General features: G+C 35.2%; 1 protein-coding gene across 30 annotated transcripts in view; it reads right to left on the bottom strand.

Annotated features, from left to right (window-relative positions):
- KCNMA1 (potassium calcium-activated channel subfamily M alpha 1) overlaps positions 1–23044 on the bottom strand; it is a 420412-nt gene that overhangs the window by 90476 nt on the left and 306892 nt on the right. For 12 of the 30 annotated variants that reach the window (XM_068197384.1, XM_068197379.1, XM_068197387.1 and 9 more), the window contains 2 exons: positions 12401–12487; positions 7367–7443 (listed from right to left, as the gene is read on the bottom strand). In XM_068197384.1, the coding sequence (XP_068053485.1) occupies positions 7367–7443; positions 12401–12487 (164 nt within the window). Of the gene's footprint in view, positions 1–3948; positions 3958–6075; positions 6229–7366; positions 7444–12400; positions 12491–20853; positions 20983–23044 lie in introns of all 30 variants that reach the window. The other 18 variants (XM_068197382.1, XM_068197383.1, XM_068197392.1 and 15 more) reach the window with 7 other exon arrangements.

Genomic DNA, 23044 nt, shown 5'->3' with positions numbered 1-23044 from the left:
ATAGCTGTTTTGAAGGACTTTTTCTAATCAAATGCTGTAGCAAAACACACTGCTCAGAAATTCCCAACTGCTATGTCATTGGTTAGTAACAGTCCCTGGTTTTCATTTACTTATGGACATATCTTGTCAACAGTCAATAAGAGGATAGGACACATTTATGGAAATTAAAAAGAAATCATCTTTAAGGGCAAAGAAGGCTGGGAAGGAAAACTTTTTGTACCATTTTCATCATACTTAAACCAATAAAGTTGGAAATTTAAGGCCTTCTCTTCAACAGGGGAAGGACATGATGGTGTTTCTCAAAAGCAATACCCTTCAGGGACTGTTTTTAACTATTATTGTCAGTTGTTCTGGAAATCATGCATCATTTGAATATTTCATATCGTTAACATGCAGGAAACAGGCCAGGACCTGGAAATATAAGTAGCAGAAAGGACTTGCCACAAGGGTTTCAACCAGTATATAAGCAACTGCATATCAGAGCAATAACTTTTGGAAAGAAAACATGCTGTTACTCTTCATTCCTTTTATACAGTCAGTTACATTCACACCAAATACAATATTTATTTCAAATAAAACAAAACACGCATTATTAGTAGGGATGACTAGTGACAAGATCAAAGACAGCACAGAAATGATTTTAAATGGTTCAGCCACACACATACCATTTTCTATAAAACTTCCATAAACAATAACAGAAAATGGGAATCATCAAAGAGACAGGGGGACCTTAAGAACAGCCTCTGGGTGTGTGTTAAATTCATTTGACACCTGTAGAACCTGCATAAGAATCAACTTATTTCTATTCCTAGATGTATAATAAATGTTGAACAGAATTGTAATTTGATACTGGTGAAAACAAAAGTTGTGACATAAAGGAAACTACTTTCCTATTTTGAATTGTATAATAAATAGGGAAAAAAAAAGATAAGACAGATCCTTCTACTTAATATAATGACAATCACACAATATTTGTAAAACTAATCAGTAAAAATATCAGGGGAAGTTTTTATGGACATTAAGACTCCTTAAATAATTTACAAAACAAGGCACATATGAACTAATTATCAGCAAAAGGAGAGCAAAGTTTCTTTCAATTACTTATAAAGTAAATAAATACTTCTAGAAACTTTCAGATGCAATTTTTCTCAAAAGGCAGTAGCCTTCCATTCTATAAAAGAAAGAATCATTCCCCAGATGTCTAAGCATCTCACTATACCTTACTTTCTGATCTCAAAAAGTACAGTTAAAATGTGTAGATTGTCTGGATCTGAAGTGTTACTTAGAGTTCACAAACAGTAATGGGAAATATTTCCAGCTGCAAAAATAAGCAAAGGAAACTGCAGATTATTCTCTACCTAAAATGTCAACGAACAGCTCCTTTATATTTTTCTTTTTTTTTCTTTTTTTTTTTTTTTTTTTTTCTTTAAAGAAAGCAGAACAAAGTATTCCTTCTTTCCTTATTTTTCGTGAACCACAGGCTGTACCCCATCCTGGTACTGCTCCTGTCACTAGGCTTTTCCCTGGGCTCAGCGTAGCCAGGGTAGAGCTCCGAGGACATCTAGTGGATCTCTCTCAGGTAGCAGCTGCTTAGGAGCAGGAACGGGAGGCTTCCTGACCACCGAATGGTACAAAAAGGTCCCAAGACACTTCAGAATTGAAATGCACAATGTTATTTCAATTCGTCAAGTTCTCATGATCCAAACTATGAGTGAAAAATCATCAGCATTAAAGGCGACCAGACTGGAGTGATCGCCTGCCAGCAATGCTGGTTAGCATCATGAGACTGAAACACAGACAAGACTCCCCCAGCACAGTTTCAGTTTCCTGAAAAATACAGCAGTGTACCTTAAACTGCTTGTGAGAATTTATTAACCTTAACACAACAGGCAAATCTATCTCTCCATTATTTAATTTTTACAAGACAACTTCAAGACTAGCAAGTGAGCTTGTTCACTCGCAATTTTTGCCATCAATGACAACTGGTTACTTGTTTGCTCCAATTCACAAGGTGCTGTTCTATGTCAAAAGTGTAGAAACAGCAGGAGATCTGAGTGGACATCTTGCCCTATTTTTTTAGATATAAGGATGACTCACAGGTTTTGATTTAATAGCACATTTATAGACCAATTCATTTTAATTTTCAAATCTGATCATGACCTTTCCTTCATTACCTTACAGAAGACTCTCAGCCAGTGTACTCCCAAAGCAAACTACATTTCTAAACAAACTTAAGCTATTGGGGAAATGGAAAAAAAAAACAAACTAAAACTACATGACCTTTTTTTTCTAGATCTTTCACAGCATGAAGAACTTCTTTACTTATTTATTACCAGTTCAATGAATTTCTTTAGTTCTGAAAGGTCTCAACATAAGAATATATTTTAAATAAATACATTGCTTCAGATAAATCCAGATTACTTCCAATATTTTACCTCAAAGTCAATAGGATTCACCATTTCATCCACAGAATTTATTTGCTTTACTGTTGATTCTTATCATGCTGACCTGTTTCAAAATCTGCTTTTTCCTGCTGCTTCATCTTTCTGCTGTGTCATTCTATTGGCTAAAAATAGATGTTTGAAGAAATTTCTGTTCTATCCTTGAATATTTTCTTCCACAACAGGATCTCAATTCCTTAGTGTAGTTTGCAGGCACCACAATAAAATAAATAGCAAATAATGATAATCATAATGCAGGCCATCATAATTACAAGAAGGCCAGAACTTTATCACAAGCATAAATTATTCCTTGATTCTTTGCAGGATCCTACAGTGTGCAGAGCTGAGAGGGGGAAAATATCTAAATCCTGATTAAGACCTGAAGTGTTATCACACAATAAATTCAAAATATCTGGTAAAATGCTGAAGTTTCATGGCCTCCTTTAATTAGAATAGCTGCAGCTACACAGTAAAATTACAGCCTCCATCTGGCACAGCAACAGTGCACTGCAACTATGAGATATTCGATCCCCCTTACTCTTTGAAAGAACAAGCCCATATAATCCCAACACTGCCCTATAACCAGTACATTTCTTTGCAGCACTTGTACAGTACCTGTACATACTGTACAGCATTGTACAGTACCATGTACTTGTACCAGAACATTTCTAAGCAGCAAATTCTTTCCATGTCCCAAATGCTGTATTTATGAATGTACACACAAAGTGGCTGATGAGAGCCTTCACAGATTCTGCAGTTTCAAGTGGTATGACCTAGATTGACATGAAGTGGTCCATAAAGTTCATATTCTATCTATAATAGTACTGTTAAAATTTACAGCTAAGGTCCTGAAAAGTCACTGTGTGTCTACTTATGTAAGTAGCGTCAAAACCAGCAAGCTCAGGAAAATAATCTCTGCAGCTTGTTTCCTGTTGAAGATATGGCTGGGTTTATACATGAAAAACCACACTTTTAATTCACTGTCTAGCTTTCTCCCATAACATTTTTTTTTCATCATTGGGGAGAAAAAAGTTAGATAAGGACAGTAAAAGACTGCTGTGCTACTCTTTGTGTCAGCTGTGCAATGGAAAGGACAAAGTACCAAAAAATTAAACAGGAACCTGATAATTGAATTGTATTTAACCAGGCAAAGAGTGCTATAGTAGCAATTACCCCAGCCTAACCAGTATCCCTAAAAATTCATGAGATTTCTGTAGAATAATTTCAAGGAAATACTATTGCCAAGATCTAATTTTCATTTAGGGATAAAAAAATAAGCTTGTGGAAAAAAGGGACAAATAGGTGGAAGAAGGGAAAACTGCTGTATTTTCTTCAACGTCACCCTAATCTCCATTGGTGTAAACAATGAGAAACTTGTGGGTATGACGTCACTGCTACATGCAACATAAATAAAGAAAAGAACCAAAATACTGAACAAAAATACTCTCTGCTAGAGAAAGACAGGTTGGACCGCACTCTGGGCTACAGGGAACCCATTTTTACTCACAATAGATCACTATCAGTGTGCAGTTAAAATATAGTAGGGGCCGTGTTCCAAGGCAGCAAGAGGAAAAATAAATCAAAAGTTTGTCAATTATCATATATTACAAGAAATTCCTTCAAATACATCAATGTACACATGATTTGTCCCCTCTGGGGCTCAACCCCCACCGTTCACAGCAAGCACTGTCACTGGAAAAAATATAGAGAATTAGACCATAGCTGTTGCACAAAATGAAAGAAACAGGAGGAACAGGTCATCCAGTTTAGAGATTTCATCCCAACGTGGTAGCGTTTTATATAAATATATACATATATTTGGCCTCTTGCTGCAAAAACTACAGTTAAGTGGAATAGGAAAGAGATTGAAAACATTAAAAAAAACAATCTGCGAATAAAATTTCCACACAAGTAGTTCTCTGGACAATATGCCATCAGCATTTATGTGTTATTCAGGGAGTGGGATGGGTAAGGAAAAAGGGATGGCAAAGAAACTGCAAAAGAAAAGCAGGATTACATGAATTATCCTTTGCCTTGTAGAAATGTACTGATCTGCCCTGAATTATTAATATTAGGCCTAACAAGTTTGGACAAATGGCTATGTAGGTCAGACTCACATTTAGACCCCAACAATACCCCAAGCTAATATTCAGAAAGTATCTAAACTGAAGTGCAACCTCATATGCATTATTAAAGAATGTGGGTTAAGCATTATGGGAAACTGCATTAATTAGAGCCACCATAATTAAGTTTTCCATTTCTTTCACATTTAATTCCCCTGAATGTGTCAATATTTTTATACACAACTTTTTCTTTCATCTTACATATTTTCCACATTCAGCTGCCTCTAATTAATATGTTACTTGCTCATTAAAGCATGTATTTGTCATATAGAACTATATAGATGCATGTGTATGCAGTTTCAAAAATCAAGTTGGCATAGTGTGTATTACATGTTGACATCACAGTTGACAGTTTTCTAACTCATCAGGGAGAAAGTTTTCTCAATTTATACTTTGTTTTGGTTAGAATTGCATTTTTAAGACCAATGATTTGCATAATTTACAGATGGATAACATATCTAAGTTTTTTCAAAAGTGATTAGTGATTTGAAAGCTAAAATATTTTATGTGAATAACGTTCTGCACTAAAGACTTACCTTAAAAACAAACCCAAACAGCCGATACCATAAAAGGGATTTCAAAATTGTCAACAAAATTTGAGAAACAAAAATTACTATTGAAATTTTTCATTTCGCTTTTTGTTCTGACTGACAGCTCTTTAAAAGAAAAGCAATTGCCTTATTTCTAATACTTATGAGCATGCTCCTCATTGAAAGCTGTTCTCAGCTCTACTACAGGCTGCCTGCCATCGTGGTACCTGTGACTCCTGGAATGTCCAAGAAACAGGAGGAAAGAGGGCAGACTGAGGAAAGGGGAGACGATGAAAGGGAAATTTAAGATGTTATTCTCTCTGACCATTATTAGTCACCTGACTCAGAGGATTCCCCCCGTAGTGTTCAGGGCTCACTGCAACAGCTCTGAGAGCCACCTTCTTCTTCTGCCTCACTAACTCAATTGTTTGTTCATCTGCCCAACACCTTTTCATTTATTGGACTGATATGTGTGACCATGCCATTTGTAACCCTTCCAACTACTACTTACAGAAATTGTTACTCTTGCCTCTCCATGGTCTTACTGCTGGTAATATCCATCGTGTTGGCTGGGTCATACCCTATTTCCTCCCATGTTTCAAAATACTGAGAAAGTTTCCTTGATTCTCATTAATGTGTAATAATAAAGGGCTCTTAACCTTTATTATGTGAGTTCCTGATTCCTATCTTCTAGCAGATGACAATGAAAAGTGTAGTTCTCACATTAAACTGAGAGATCTTTGGTATTTATTCTTTTTTTAAGCAGGACATGTTTAAAAAGCATACACCATGTGAAGGAGGAGTAGAGAAGAAAATAGAAATAAAATACTTTTTTTTTTTTTTTTTTTTTCCCTAACAGAACCAGATAAAATTAAGCAGGTAACATATTTCTCTTTAACTGTTGAGTAATTTTGAAAAAAGATTTCATTTGAGAGTTACAGGCACCCTGAGGCATCTGTAACTGGCTTTACCAGAACTTACTCAGCAGACTCATTGGCTTTGGCAGCAGTTCAAAGGTCACATTCTCACATGGATAAACTGTTCTTGAACAATTTTTTTCCAATATGTTAGGCAATGCATACATTCCTTCCACATCAGGCATGCTTTCCATGTGCTTTGCTCTCCTTGTGGCTACTGGGAAGATAAATACCATTTTCTGTCAGTTCCAGGTGCTTTCTCCCTATGATACTATTGTTCCACGCTCTTGGTGTTTTGGAGAAGTGGAGTTTTTTTAAAAATCTCCTGTGATAAGTTTTTTTCTTTTGAAAATGATCTTCAAGAGTTCATTAATTTCAGGTGCTCCAAAAGGCAGAGAATATTCAGCTTAGGCTTTCTTCCATCCTCTATAATAGTGCACTGATAATGTAGACTCAAGGTATAAATAAGGGAGCTTTTTCCCTTTTAAAAGTAATGGTAAAATAGGCATGATCAAACCCTTCTGAGATCTTTCAATTTACCTAATTAATACTTATAAACTGAATGATCTTTTTCACAGCAGAATACCATGGAATGCACATAAATATTTATATATTCAATGAGAAATTGATTCCTAAGTAATTTTGCTAATGGTATTACAAATTCGCATGGGTCAAACACATCTTTGGTTGAAGTGTGGTTGTGATAGCTCCTGAAAAAGGTCCTTTCAAAGTATATATGGGTAAAATGCTGATTACTACATACTTATTGAAATTCAGATGCAAAGACTCATCTCCATTCAAATGCTCAATAATTTCTTCATTAAAAACTGTCCAAACAGTTTAAGAACTTAACTAAACCTAATATTAGCATTACAGCTAAAAGGATATATGTAAGAGGTGCTAATATTTGATTTCTTCCAGAAAACCCTTTCCTCCATGAAAACTGTTCATTTATTTCAACAAAAAATTATTTCAATACCTAGATGATAACATATAATTCCCTAGTTTCTTCTTTTGCAGAATCTGCATGTTATGAATGAGAGAAAAACTTCACTGTTGGCTAATTCTTAACTCAGAAACCTCCACAGTTAGATTTATCTTGACTTAATCCTTCAGTTTTTATTAACACTGGACTTTAATTTACTTTTTAATGAAGGCACAGGTGTGAGTGGTGTGAAATGTAATAAAAACATATGGACTTCAGAAACCCAAATATCACTTACTATGTTGCTGTGCATTTATTTCTTAGCTTTTCTGTACCACTGTGTAAAACATGTAAATGCATGTACAGGTATTCTTCAGGGCTGAACAGTTCATGAAAAGGAGAGGAAGGGAGGGATAGAAATATTACTTACGCCGTTTGCAGCCACATTTTTTTATCCTTTTGGGATCCGTGATGTCATCATGACAGGCCTTGCAGTAAAAATATGCCCTGGAGAGACAGAATGGAAAAACTGACACATTTCTTAATCCATATAAATTAAATTAGTCCCATATTTTATCTTGTTGCAGTGACCAATTAATGAAATGCGCCAATGCTAATTTACTTTAATCTTTGCAAAGGTTTGGACATTTAAAGTAGGAAATATTTGCTACAAGACCATTAATTTTAAACATAAGGCTCCAATTAGTATTTCTTTTAATATACTTTTATTTGAAAAGAAATTGTAAAGTTGTATTATAATTATGCCACAGTGTATAAGTACATTTGTTTTTAAATTAGAAAAAAAGAGCATCCAATGAACTTCATCACAAAAAAAAAAATTTTTTTGTTATTACCAGCTATACCAGGGTAGTATACTTGTCTCTTTTAAAGACTGTCTAGCACCCTGTGCCAATTTTTCAGGCTGTACATTTGATTGTTATTGTATGATCAACATTGCACGTTGGTCTTAAAAAAGGGTAGAAAGGATGACCCTGGGAATTGGCCAGTCAGCCTCACCTCTGTGCCTGGAAAGGTTATGGAACACATCCTCTCAGAAGCTGTGCTGAGGGACATGGAGGAAAGGGAGGTCATTCAAGACAGCCAGCATGGCTTCACCAAGGGAAAATCCTGCCTGACCAACCAGCTATGACGAAACGACCACATCAGTGGATAAGGAAGTACTACAGGTGTCATTTATCCAGACTTCTGTAAAGCCTTTGACATGGTCCCCCACAACAACCTTCTCTCCAAAGAGAAGTGATGGATTCCATGGTTGGATTAGGAATTGGTTGGATGGTCATAACCAGAGGGTAGTGAACAATGGCTCAGAGTCCCACCAGGCACTAGTAAGTAACATGTGGTGTCCCTCAAGGATCTGTATTGGGACCAGTGTTATTTAATACCTTCAGTAATGACACAGACAGAGGCACCAAGTGCACCCTCAGCAAATTTTCAGATCACACCAAGCTGAGTGGTGCTTTTGCCACACCTGAAAGACAGGCTATCATCCAGAGAGACCTGGACAAGCTCAAGAATTGGGCCCTTGGGAAACTTGTGTGGTTTAACATCACCAAGTGCAGGGTTGGGGCCACCCCCAGTATCAATCCAGGGGGATGAACAGATCCTGAGCAGCCCTGCTGAGGAGGACTTGGGGGTGCTGGGGGATGAGAGGCTGGACATGAGCCAGCAATGTGCACTCACAGCCCAGGAAGTCAAACGTGTCCTGGGCTGCATCCAAAGCCCCGTGGACAGCAGGGCAAGGGAGGGGATTCTGTCACTCTGCTCCACTGTGGTGAGACCCCACCTGCAGTGTTGGGGGTCCCCAGCACAGGAAGGACATGGACCTGTTAGGAGTGAGTCCAGAGGAGGCCCCCAAGATGGTTTGAGAAACAGAGCACCTCTCCTACAAGGAAGGGCTGGGAGAATTGGGGTTGTTCAGCCTGGAAAAGAGAAGGCTTCTGGGTGACCCAAGTGTGGCCTTTAGTACCTTTAGTACTGAAGGGAACTTACAGGTAAGATGGGGCAAGACTATCTACAAGGGCATGTAGAAACAGGACAAGGGGGAATGGGTTTACATTGAAAGAGGGTACATTTAGATCTGATACTCGGAAAAAGATCTTGTCTATGAGGGTGGTGAGACACTGGAATGGGTTGCACAGGGAAGCTGTGGATGCCCCACACCAGCACAAGGAGAAATAAGGAAGTGAGAAAGGACAAACTTTTTACTTTATATAAGATTTTCTAAAATTTCCGATTTAATAAATATGCATCAGACTGCCCACAGGAGAGTTCAATCATGACTGCCAAGTCAACATGTCATGTAAGGCTGCCACGACACACTTCATGAGGATCACCCAGCTGGACTCTAGCAGGACAGTTACAGGTTACCAGACTCTTGCTGGCACAGAAAATGAAACATACTTTTTAACCTTATGAATTTTCCTTGCACTTTTCCACACTCAGGATAGGTCAGCTCCCTATCTTCTCCACTCCCTCCAATTGCATATTTCTCAATTCAATTTGGCAGTAAGAGGCAAAGCCCCCACTCTGCAACCACCCATATATTTTGCTGACAGTATGAGACCACTAGATTGCTACAACAGCTGGAAGGCCACAGAAAGAAAACTATCTACAGTCCAAAATATAAAAAAAACCCTAATCAAACAATTATTAATACAGAAGCTCTGATTAAAAACAGCCCTTTTAATCAGCCAGGATGATTACTACTATTTCTTCTAGATTAAGTATAGCATGGCCACTGTAGGTGGAACTATACTGGTAGTTAAGTGACCCATCACAAGAAAGACAGCAGATAGAAGAGATGAACCATATCAGTGTTTCCTATTGGTTCAAGTACAAATTGAAATTGCAGGGAGACCTCACTGAATGCTATTAACATTTCAAAATCAATGTAACTTGACACTACCAACAGAATATGTAAATCCTAAATATATCACACTTTATTTCTCTAAGAAACTTCACAGAAGATTACTCTTTCGGGCTGTGAAATTGCCTTAGTATTTCCAAGATGCAAAATGTAAAAGGAAAATGTCTTCTCTGAGCACATATACTTTGCTGCAGAAAGTTTTTGGTCTTCAAGATATTCACATCCTACCAAAAAGAAAATAAATTACTTCCAAAGAAATGAGAAGAAGATGTTTTTCAAACCATTAGTTGATATCAAGATGTAAGGCAGGAGAAGAAAACTGCCTCAAATTTTTACAATTTCTCTTCAGTCCAGCTGTAAAGCCCCTTTATTAAACAAGAATCAACTACCACAAATAGTCCCTCACAAAAACGTCATAACATGAACTCGATATTGGTCATTTCCAGAAACCATGTTTCTGAAGTTCACTGCAGGACAATTGTCCTAAAGAGTACCTTCAATCCTGTCTCCAAAGTAAAGAAAAAATACCTGAAGTGACTGCTGTAATAAAATAATTCTAGATAAATGGGGTAAATTAAGTGTATTTGAAGAATGTGGATTTCTGATGCTAGTGCTAACATGTAAATGGATAAGGAATAATGAAGATGTAATTCAGGTCGTTTGTATTAAATGTGAAGCTATTTACCTAGGCATAACTGTTTGTAGGTAAAATTACTTCTTATGGGAAACTATTCTTCTAAAAATGCAAAAGTGATTCTAACAGAAAGAGTAATTGAACATTGTAGGTTATATTTCATTGTGAGATATATAAATATGAATAACTTTAGCTTAAGGGAGTAGAAATGTCTTCATTAACAAAGCCAGAATAATTTAATTTGCATTTCAGGTATAAAACATGTTTAATTATGCTTTATTAAAAAATCATATTTCCCCTCCAAAAGACCTTAATTTTAGAACATAATTCTGACTCTTAGTCATAGCTCAATGGGTGAAATTAACACTTTTCATAATTGGCTTTGTTAGTAGAAATACATCTGATAACCATTTTCTTTGCACAGAGCAGCTAAGAAATGTGCCAAGGGAGGCACAATATTTCTAAACAAAGTCTTCAGCCAAAAAGCCAGGCAGAATTGGAAATCTTGTTTCATGTTCACTATCAAATAAAACATTTATGCGAAAAATTTATCTAAACTCCTTAATAACAGTTAACTTCTCCCTAAACTTAGTAGTTTAAAATACTATGCCATTTTACTTACAGTCTGAGAAAAAGTTCATTGCAGAGTGCAAAATGCCTTATAAATGAAAGAAAACTAGAAGCTCAGTAAAGCAGTGTGCAGACAGTTCTGGATGTTCAACTGGAGAAAAGCAGCGGAGAGGAAAAGAACGGAATGCTGCAAGGCAGAGTCCCTGAGGCAGTGCAGGATGCACATACTCCAGAGATGGTGCTAGAGATGTGACAGGACAGGAGCACTGCTGCCCTGTTCTGTATGCTTCACCTAGCCAAAACCTAGCTCAGCTCTTTCAAGAAAAATAGAAGTCAAGTTCTCTAATTTCACTGTTTTGGTGCTTGGTCTTTCTTTAAGTATGCATGGCAAGTATGCATGGTTAGGTATTATTTCACTATATTTAATCCTAAAAGGTTGAAAGTTAATAAAGGGTATCATTTGAATATTTTATCATTTTAAGTACAGAATTTAGTTAAAATACCAAACTCAAGGAAAACATCAGTAAAAATCTGATTGCATGACTCATAACAAAGATAGAAATTATGAAGAAACACTCAGCTGCAGATATTCCTTTTTCCCTTTTTTTTAAATCATAAGGACATTGAATATTTTTCTTTGAAAAATTATTTTATCACATTGCTCTTTTGTTCCTTCCAAGCATACTATAATCCTAGCAAACAAGAGTACACACATGTGGTCCTCAACACAATATCATAAAACTCCTTTTCATTCATCCCAAATCTAGTACAGCCAGGTACATTGAACCTGTGAAGTTGTCTGCAATGGATAGAATGCACTTTTGTAGTTTGATTTATTATTATGAGGCCATAAAGTTTTTAGTTCCGTTAAACAAAAATGACGAGAACATAAATATTATGTTATATATTATAAATATATTATAAATATTATAAATATTATTTTGATAATGCAATTGCAGAATGAACACAGCAGTTAACTTACATCAAGAATTTGCTAAAGTCTGTGTAGATAAAAACTCCTCTAAACCCAAAACGAACAGAAATGTCATCCCTGTCCTCCTCTTACAGTAATTCCTCTGAGATACAATAAGTGTAGAGAAAACAAATTAAAATATTTCACGTTTTCTAGGAGGACTGAAAAACCCAATCTCTTTATTTCTTTTCGTATCTGCTGCAAATTTCAGCTCCTTGATATTTAGGACAATATTTAGGAAAACTACATGCATATAGGTGGTTCAGGAGTAACAACTCAACTCTCCCTCAAAATTTCTAAACAGATAATAATGAAAATTAGGTGAAGCATTTATATGTAAAGAAAAAATCTGAAATTAATTATATTTGTTTCTATTCAAAGATAAAAACATTTTAATTACCTTTTTACTTCTTTGGCATCACTTGCAATGAAGAATCCTAAGGTACCTTCTTGAATCTTGACGTGGTTTCCAGGATTGATTAATATACTGCTCAGTGAAACAAGAACAAAACCAACAAAACAATAAGTTTATATTAATTTTAGCTGAATCCTTCAAATTAGCTTTATTTGATTCTGTTATAGGGGACCCACTATTTAGGAAAGGATGCAAGGAAATTTTAAGCCATTCTTCCTTGATATTTCCAATCAAATAAGAGTTTCACATGCTTTCTACAAAAACTTTAGTTTGAGGCAGTCAAATGCCTTGCCTATAATCACATCATCTAAGTGCTTACATCTGTTTTCTTATCGTTTTGCTTTAAATATAGACTACACTAAGTCCCCTCAGAAACGTGAAGTGTGAAGCTGAGCATTGCAGTTTGCTTGCTCTGTCATGCAAAGTGGTGACAAATTCACAATATGGTGAAAAGGAAAAAAACTCTCAACTTCCACTCAATAACAACAAAAAATATCACTTATGAAACTAAACCCTTTGATGCAAATTTTTGCCAATTTCTAGTGAAATAGAAAGTTAATGGGACCCCTATCTGGACATATAATGTTATTGTTTAAAATAATAAATACACACATACACTCAAGGGGAATGGTACAAGACAACCAGTCACGACAGCTGAAAAAACATAAAATGAATAGAAAATTTTTAAAACACTGCTATGCAGCCATGAAAGAACAAAAATAACCCAACCACCATGACAGAAGAGCCTCAGCTAACTTTGACAAAGGAACTGGTATCAACAAGTGAGGTACTCCATGTCTATGAAATATCTTCTTTATTTTCATAATAATTTAACTCTAGACTTTAGGTAAGGTATTTTGCAAAGCATCAAGCCAAATATGAATGCACAGATAGAGAGAAATATAAATATATTCTCCAGTATGTTTTATTCATGAGTAATATATCTTAGCTTTTGACTCTCTAAAACTTAATATAGCTTTCCAAATGTTTTCTCTTTTTCGTCTTTTATTAAAGTTCAGCTTTTCTAACTCAAAATGTAGTAATGGTATGCATATGCAATTTAGATTAAATAAAGACTACCAGGAATTGAAACACTTGTCCATCTAGCAAAAATTGATTTTAGGGAAGTACATATATGCAAAAATAAATAAAGCACAATGCTGAACAGACATACATTACTAAAATTTGAAGGTCCAAAGTCTTTCATGCTATTGATAGGAGGGAAAATGGATCTCAGTACATCTCTTATTCAATATGTTATGCATTTTCTACACATTAGGAATAAGTTAGTATGACAACATAATATATCTGAAAGATTAATAATGTGCACATTTTTTTGTGTAATTCCACATGCCTGCAATGCCCTATGACAAGAATATGCAGGCCACAAAATAAAGTGCTCATGAGTTCAGAAGTAAAAGATTGGTCATGAAGTCATATTTCAGCCCCCTTTATGTAGACCTTGATACAGTTCTTAATTTAATACCCACAAACTCCTCCTCACAATCTGAAACTTCATTCAGTGGTGTTTTACTGCCATTACTTCAGGCATGGCTTCCTGTAATGTATCTCACTTTAAAATCAGCATCATATTTTTCTTGTGTGTTTTTCTGCAAAGTTCATCACTACAGCAAGCAAAAGATTCACCTACACATCATTTCTTTGACAGAAAGAATGAAGATATAGTATTACCCTGTTTTACAGAGAGATTAAGTAACTATGAGATATGGTACTTATTAATTTGGGATGCCTACAGGCCAAATTTTTCTAAGTGTTTAGCATTGCATAGCTCCATATAGACTTCCTAGGAACTTTTGCTGTAAGAACGCTCAGCATTTCCAAAAGCCCAGCCTCTGATTCCCAAAATAATGAATATACTTAATCAGAGGTCAGCTGTAGAAGGTTTGGTTTAAATTATTATCTCCTTCTCACACAGATAGCCTGTGTCAGAGGCTGGAACAGAAATTAAATCTCAAAGAAAGCATCTACCCAGATATCCTTCCCTTTCCTTCATTCACAGTTTCAAGCTTTGCAACAAATAAAAAGGAGCGGAGAACTACAGGAATTGGAAGGTATCACAACAGAAAACAGGTTCATTTCCACAGCACACTTTACTAATATTTGCAAAAAATGAAATGTGATGGTATAAGTAACACCTGCATTACACACAGATCAATGGGATGAAATAAAGTTACACAGTTAAGCTAGTATCATCCATCATCAACTCTAGTGCCACATCTAGTACTTTGTTAGTGAATTGGGCCTAACGGCTGCAGTTGCAATGAAAACTTCTACCTAATGCAGTTTCAAAATGCATTTTCACAGGTTTAAGATGGACTAAAACAGATAAAAGAAAAAAAAAGAAACAACTACATAAGAATTTCTTCATATAAAATCAGTTACTCAGGTCAAAAACAGGTTGGCAAATTTATCTTTCCTGTACAAGCTTTGGTCACTTGAACCCTCAAAGTACTTACTAGCACTTCCAGAGTGCTGGTCATCTTAGTCTCCACCTTTCCTCCTCCCTGCCTGCAAGTATGTAGTAACCTGCCATTACACTGACAATGTAGCTGCCAAACTCAAATAATCTTCTATAGAGGCTAATCTCATGTATTTATTATACTGTTCCTTATAAAATATGTAAAGTCTTGTAGGATAATTTGGGTTGGCTGTTTTTCTTAGGTAAAAATCGGTACTGCTCTATCTGAAAAATACTTTTAATTTCCTTACTTGTTTCTGAAGTCACATAAATGTTACAGCTTTTCAGTGAAAAAAAATGAACACATTTCTTTACATGGACCCAGGCTGGTTTTTTTCCCCAATACAATTCTTGGATATAGATAAACCATACCAAAGAGGGAAAAAATCCTACCCAAACATCAACAACCCAAACTCCACAAACTGAGGTAACCACTAGATCGATAAATGTTCACTTCTCATAACGACACTTAAAATTTGATGAAGTAATAAACAAATGAAGCAGTTCTTTTGAGATGCATGGAACACAGTCTTAAATTGGAAGTAACTGACTTCATTTAGGGTGCAATGTATTGTGAGCATGATTTTGTATCTCAAGGTTTTCTGAGACACATTAAATCAATTCACATGGGTCAGTGTACAGACTTTATTTTTGTCAGATCTTATACTTCATTCACATATACCTCTTTTCACAAATACAATGTATTTATAACCACAAAATAGAGATGTGATCACAGTTAATGCAGTATGACCCCAGCAGCAAAATCTTCTGTTGGAAATGGAAATTAATTTGCCCCATCACTGCTACTGGCTAAGAGTTACAGAAAAAGCTCAGAAAGCTTTGGGCTTATATACACACCAGAGCAAAATCATGAGCAATTTTTACTGAGTTGTAAGGATATATTAAATATACTGCTTATTAGAGCTGCAGCTGAATAATTTCTTATGACACTTGTAGTGTTGTTAGCTGAAGTTATGCTTTGATAAGCACTCACTCTAATATATACAGCAAGGGTAATGTTTTGAATTAAAACAGAATATAGGGAAAAAACAGCACAGAGAAAAACAAGAGTCTTCTGAGTATTCCAAGAAAAATGCATCCATCAGTTATTTAGAGATGCATGTGGTTTTTTAATATGAAAATATGCATATCTATCCCCATAGTTGAGAATGTAAGTACATGGTGAACTAGATAGGAGTTTTAAGAGAGACAGCTTCAGCTAATGTCTCATTTTTATGTATCTCCAAGGCTATAAAGGAAAAGGGAAAAAAGGACAAACTCAAGAGGTTTAATAGCAATATATATAGCTCATCCATATGCATTCTGTGCCACACATCAGAAAAAATATTACTGAAAATGACACTGATTTTTCCAAACACATGTTTTTAACATAAAGCACAATTTGATTTTTTTATGTCCTAAATCAGCTCATGAAACCATAAAAGGAAGGCCAAGAACTTTAAAAACTTTTAAGATCTTGATCAAACTTTGTAATTTTATAACATTTCTAATTTAGGTTATCTCACAAAGTAGTCAAGTAATAGCAAGTTCAAAAACATGTAGGAATTTCTTTAACAGTTGCAATTCCAGAAATACATCCCTCAGGACAAAACCTTTTGTGATAGGGCTCACATGATTGCTTGCTCTTTCACATATGAATGTTTAGGACACATGGCAATTAAAGCCATATAAATTAAATATAATTTAATGTGTTCAATGGGAATGTAATGTACTTCATCACCATAAACTTAGGAGAAGTCAGTTCCATTAATTTTTGATAATATTACAATTAGGAAGCCACTTGTGGAATAAAATATGCACTCTGGAAACCTGTGTTTTACACTTATCTGCAAAAGTTACCCTGTTTGCTAAAGAACATTCACTTGGTGACTAGATGCAGGACCATGCACCTAAATGCATAGAAAATGTCCCACACTAAAAATGTGGAAATCACCCTTGAATTCAGTTGGACTTTTAGGAATCACAGACTGAATCACAGAATGGTTTATGTTCAAAGAGACCTTTAAAAATCACCTAATTACAACTCTCATGTCATGGTCAAGGATAATTTTCACTAGAACAGATTGTTCAAAGCCCCCTCCAATCTGACACTGAACACTTAAAGCACAGGAAAGAATCATTAATATTATCTACACAGTTAAAAATGCGTTCCTAAACTGACAGAAATATTAGCAGGTGAAACACAAATGGAAATCAGTGCACATTTGAGATACACAGTTTCAAAAAAAAAAAAAAAAAGAAGAACTCAAACAAGGTCACATAAATTCTAGACAAATGTTTATGGTTTTCTTTACATAGATTTTTCAATGAAAATTTCAGATTGGACATGATGACTTTTTCATATGACAGGGAGAATAGATACCGGTTCATGTTTCTCACTGCGTGTTAATTGTGCTCAACTTACTTATTGGATTGTATCTTTCTGATGTTTTAAGTATATGTGCTACCTTCAGTAAAATATAGATACATTAAAATATCTGTTCATCCATTCTTATCAACCTGAAACTACTCCAGAACATGAGTGCTGTTCAATTCCTTTTGGCAGTGCATGGCTGACTGACTGCACAAGACACCAATATTCTGACCTAGCTAAAGCATACCATATTATATCTTCCTTTAAAGCACTAAAAGTAAGCCAAGGTTTCCTTTACTAATTGTGTATATTCTATGTTTTTTTGAATGCAGAGATACGTGATGGAGAGCCTAATAATTGGAGACTTGAACTGTAAGACAATTTGTGAAAGGACACTTTGGGGTAGGACTAATTCACTCCAGCTATTTATTTTTTACTCATTTCTGCTGCTAGGTGATTTTTGTCTCCTGCTTTTAAATATCATACATATTTCACTCAAATTATGTTTCTTGGTCTAAAGCACTATTACAAAGTTATAGAAAGCTGATATCTTTTCATATTACAAGAATATTTGAAACTTTACTTCTAATAATTTATTAGCATACAAAAGATTTCAATAGGACATGTTTCTTGTCACTTTCTAGAATATTCAGCCATCTTCTAGGTGAACTATATGGAAAAAACAACCAGTCAGTGTCAGAGTCTGAACCATCATTATGCAGTACGTATTTACTGGTAGGCCACTTGCTAAGTGGCATGGCTCCACAATTTGCTTTGCATAGCTTGAAACTGAGGAGGCTTCCACTACTGCTGAAATTGTGAATGGATGGGACTTTGAACTCTTAATCTAGACATAGTAGTATAGTAGCTGACTCTCAGATCTGTCATCTTCCTAACTGTCAGCCTTCTCTGAGAAAAACAAAAGAGGGATCTTATTAATATGGAACAGTCTTTAAACTGAGCTGACAAAGGCATGTGGAGAGGCCCAGCAAGTACAGCACAGCAAATATGCAAGGGTAATGACATTTTAGCAGCACTACATGAAGACTAAAAACTGAAAGCACAGATAAGGTCAACCAATAGAGACAAAGACCAGGAGAGGCCTTTTTAAGGATTTTCATTATCCATGCCTCTGTTATGCACTATTCCTGTTTGGTCTTACTTTCAACTCTACATTTTAGACAGCATTGAAGGTGGGATTCATCTCATCTGTTTTAGGATGGAATTCTAATTCAAGAACTGTCTAACTCTTTAACTGAATTCAAGAACTGTCTCTCTCTTCCCTTGCAATTATGGACTAAGTCTGGATAACTAACAGAAGATTGGGCATTTAATATTTTGATTGACAAAGTCAGGTGTGATGAAACTCATTATCAGAGACCAATTGAACAGTTCACCCCTGCATCAAGGAAACTTATCTGATTTAGTAACCCTACTTCTTTTTTGGTTTGTTTGCTTTCAGCTGTATGGCTATCTGTGTGACTGCCATCGCCCTATTCTAAAGAAAAAGGAAGACCAACTGTTGAAATAAATGAAACATGAACACCAAAATTTTGACTAAACGAATGGCAAAAGCTGTAACAATTCTGTTTTAAATCTTGTGGTAGATGTACTGTACCATTCCCCATGCAACTCAAACAGCAGCAATATCATCTAGTAATCAGGAAGATATAATATTGTTTAAGTGCTATGCATACATTATCTTAAACAAAATTATGTGGTATTATTTACTACAGCTACCATACTTTTAAACAAAAAATAGCTATTATTCTTGATTGTTTCATGCTATGCCCAGATAAAATGTACCACTATTAGCATAATGGCCTTTTAAAACACAATATCATTCATCCAACTAAAGAAGTAGTTGGAAATAATATTTTTTGTTTCAGGGTGTTTTGAAGTAGAGTGTGAGTGTAAATGCACAAATCTCATAGTGGGAGTTGTGCACATACCAGTTTTCACACTAATTGCAACTCATAAGTATTGCTTCTTTCTTCTGGGCTCTATCACTGACATTAATTCATAATGCTCCATATTGCTCTATACAGCAAAATCTAGTAAGACACTGAAAAGAATACAAGGCAAAAGACACAGTGCACATTACATGCTACAGTATAATGAAGCTTAATTACTATAAGCATTTAAAAGGTTGCTCCCAGGACTTAAGTTTTGTACAACAGCACCTAAGTCATGGTCTACAGGATGTGCATGAGGTATTTTATTTGGGCATACTCCAAACTAGTTCAATAGTGATGGTGAACTCAATACACTTGAAAACAATTAAATTATTCCTTCTGGTTCCAGAAGTGATTCATTATCAGTACAATGAGGCAGAACAATATACTTTATTCTGGGAGCAAGCAACTTCACTTGGTACAACACTTCTTCTTATTGCTCATCATGCCAGCATTAACATGCCTTCACCACAAGATAAGATATACTTAAAAGCAAGAAGCAAAGTAGAGGTGCAACAGCTGCAGATCCTTGGAGATGCTAAGTGTTGCAGTAACTTCTCTGCAGTTGGATCATATCAATAATGCCAAACTGACAGGAAGCCACCTCTCTTACCACACATCTACTCAGAAACTATAGGAAGATAAGACTAAAACTTAAATACATATAACACATACAACATACACAACAGAACAGATATGGAAAATAGAGTTTGAAGAGTACAATGAAGATGGAAATTGAAATGCCTGGACAATGAGAGCAGGTCTCCAGAGACCATCACTGACAGACAAACTGCTATAAGCAATTAGGGGAAAAAAAATCTGTCGGGGGAAGAGAGATGAGAACAGACAAGGATATGGAAGAGCATGCCTTATTTACTTCATTCACACCAACAGCAGCATGATAGAATGTAGACTAGAGAGGGACTCACAGCATGGTACACCAAAGAAAATGCAAAACATGCCATCTCAAAAAAAACTCCAAAGCTGAGAAAAAAATACATTCAGTAACTTCTTCATAAATGAGTTAATAAATGTCATTAAAATGAATGTGACATATAATACAAACTATCCATGGCACTTTCACTGGAACAGTACACAAACTTATTAATGAGTACTGTATTATGAGTAACTGGACTCAAAACGGGACCAGAAATGCAAAGAATCAGGTATTTGCTGTTAATGGAAAATGAGACTGCAAGAGAACATGAACTACTGTATTGTAAGACGTGTTTTGAAGGAAGACTCTGGGGAAAGAAGGACATCAATGAAGGTGTGAATATGAAAACAACATGGCAGCACAAGGGCTGGTAAAGACGAAATATACATCGTCATGATATAAAAATGAGGACAGGAGATATTAACAGTAAAATCTGCTTTTCAAATGCAACAATCTGATACACCAATGACTCCACAAAGGGGGAAAAAAACCTAAAAAGTGAATTGTTTTATTTTGTACTTCCTGCAAAGAAGTTAGTGCGTGAGTCACAAGAAACACTGGAGAGACAAAATGCTGTTCTCTCTCTCCTCTTTGAGATTGGGGGCTCATATATAAATATATACACAGATATATATATACACACACACACATAGGTAGATGAATATATATAGGTATATATGTGTGTGTATATACAGAGAAAGATAGACAAAGATGTTATCTTCCTGTGTTCTTGGCAAGGAATTAGTCCTGAAGTTAGAAGGAGTGAAGGTAGGATTGAGGTTGGAAGGAAAGGTAACGAAGAGGGCATACCGCTTTCGGCTTCTGCAAACGACAAGAAAAAAATTGCAAATCAAACACTTTGATAAGAAATCAACTGACACCAAAGCAAAAGCAAAAAAACCCTTTATTTAAAAGTCTTCAAGGCTTAAAGGTTTTTCTGCTGAGAATGAGAACAAATATATGGATAGACAAAGAGAAAATTTTACAAGTGAAGTATAAATGGGGAGCAGGAGGGAAGAATCCTGGTTAGGCTTTCCTTCTTGCTTAGTTATGTAGAATAAAAATACAGGGGGTAAAGGAAGGCAGAAATCTCTCTAAAAGGGATTTCAGATGAGGAGTTTGAATGTCTGAATTTTGAACTGTTATTTTTTGCTATATATTTAACATTGGGATATTTTCAGGTTCATGTTCTCCATGTTTCCTTTGCATTTTTGTACTAAAAAAGCAAAACCTCTCCAAGTGAGCTAAGAGCTTTATTTAAGTGATAGAATTTGGCTTGTACCAGGGAGACAAAAAATAATTTAAGTGCTTCCTGTTCTTAATCATGGGTTATAATATTCCCAGAAAGCAATCAGAGATGAAGGAATGGTTAAGTCATATTGTGAGCTGGAGTCACTAGAGTGCAGACTTTAGTAGCTGGTCAGAAACACTCTAAACTGAGTTTTGTAAATTCAGAGATTTCTTCGATAGCTAAGAAATAATTTAAATATTATCAAATATATAAATGCAAAGGTTAAAAGAAATCTACTCATGGGTTTTTTTAATGAATCTTTAAGATACCTTGATGGGAAGCAGTTATGTAGAACAATAAGCATACTCTAGATACTCTATCCATGATATGAAAACTAATATGCATTTATCATATTTGTAACTATATTGCTTATTGTTAGGCTTGAATATTTGTTTTTAAGCAATCGTGTAAAAATCATAATTGTTATTAATTACCTACCTAAACTGACAAAACTTGTTATCAAGGCATGCTTTCTGTTTTGTGTAGCTTTATTAATAGTCAGGAAAAAAGAAGAAAAAAAAATCTGCAGGCAGGAAGCTCAGCTGCCACTAAGATGTACAGCAATATTAGCTTTGATAGAGTTCTGATAATTTTTAATTACTATTGATTTCAAATTCACTACAGTAGAGTTAGCAGAATTTGACTGTAAATCAGAAAGATTTAGAAAACTAGAATCCAGGAGGCTGCCTGGACAAAAAAAAAAAAAAAAAAAAAAAAAAGCAGAGCTAAATTACTATTTATGCCATTCTACATCTAATGAAGATATTAATAGTCAAATAAAAGTCTGGCATTCAATGGGATGGGACTAGTATTTATCCTTAAGACTGACTTGAAAATTTAAAGAGGGGCTTAGGAAATTTAGAATGCTCTTACATTAATACTGTTTAGAGTTCCATACACTCCTGAATCTTTTTCACTGCTTTAGCTCTGAGTGCAAAGGCAAATGAAACTAATCTTAACAGAAACTCCCTGTGTAAGTAACAAATCTGACATCTAATTTGATGATATAGACATTTTATTATTACTATTAACAAAAATTAAACAGATGGAAGAAAGATTTTCTCATTCTTTAAGTAGAAAGAATGCTTTGAAAATTTCTTCTGCCTAAAATACTGTTTTGAGACCTGTCGCAGCAATGGCAGGAAGTGTCAGATCTTAATGAAAGGTGTCATCTACATAATGTTCTAAGTTTTTAGTCATATTTAACATTGTTTCTCTAAATTTTAAATTATATAAAACTTCTTCTGTAGTAGTTCTATAAAACATGAATGCAAAGCATAATTATAAAATAAATCACCAGTATCTACTTTTTGTCACTCTCATTATTTTCATCACTCTCATTATATTGAAAAATATCCATAGTCAGTTCTTACTTCACCTTTATGAAGAATTACGTGGAAGAAATTTGGATTTGAGCAGAATAAAATATTTCCAATGTCAGCATCAACAAATATAATTGACAAATGACAAATTTATGTTGTTTAAAAAGAGATTGTTCTTCTAAACTATGTTATTCTAACTTTTATTTAAATTCTGCACCTTTTTATTTAATAAGATGCATGGAAATGCAAGTATACTTAGGAGGTGAGAAAC

The sequence above is a fragment of the Anomalospiza imberbis genome, chromosome 8 (genome assembly GCF_031753505.1).
Source record: "Anomalospiza imberbis isolate Cuckoo-Finch-1a 21T00152 chromosome 8, ASM3175350v1, whole genome shotgun sequence".
NCBI lineage: Eukaryota > Metazoa > Chordata > Aves > Passeriformes > Viduidae > Anomalospiza > Anomalospiza imberbis.
This window is presented reverse-complemented; position numbering and strand designations above follow the sequence as displayed.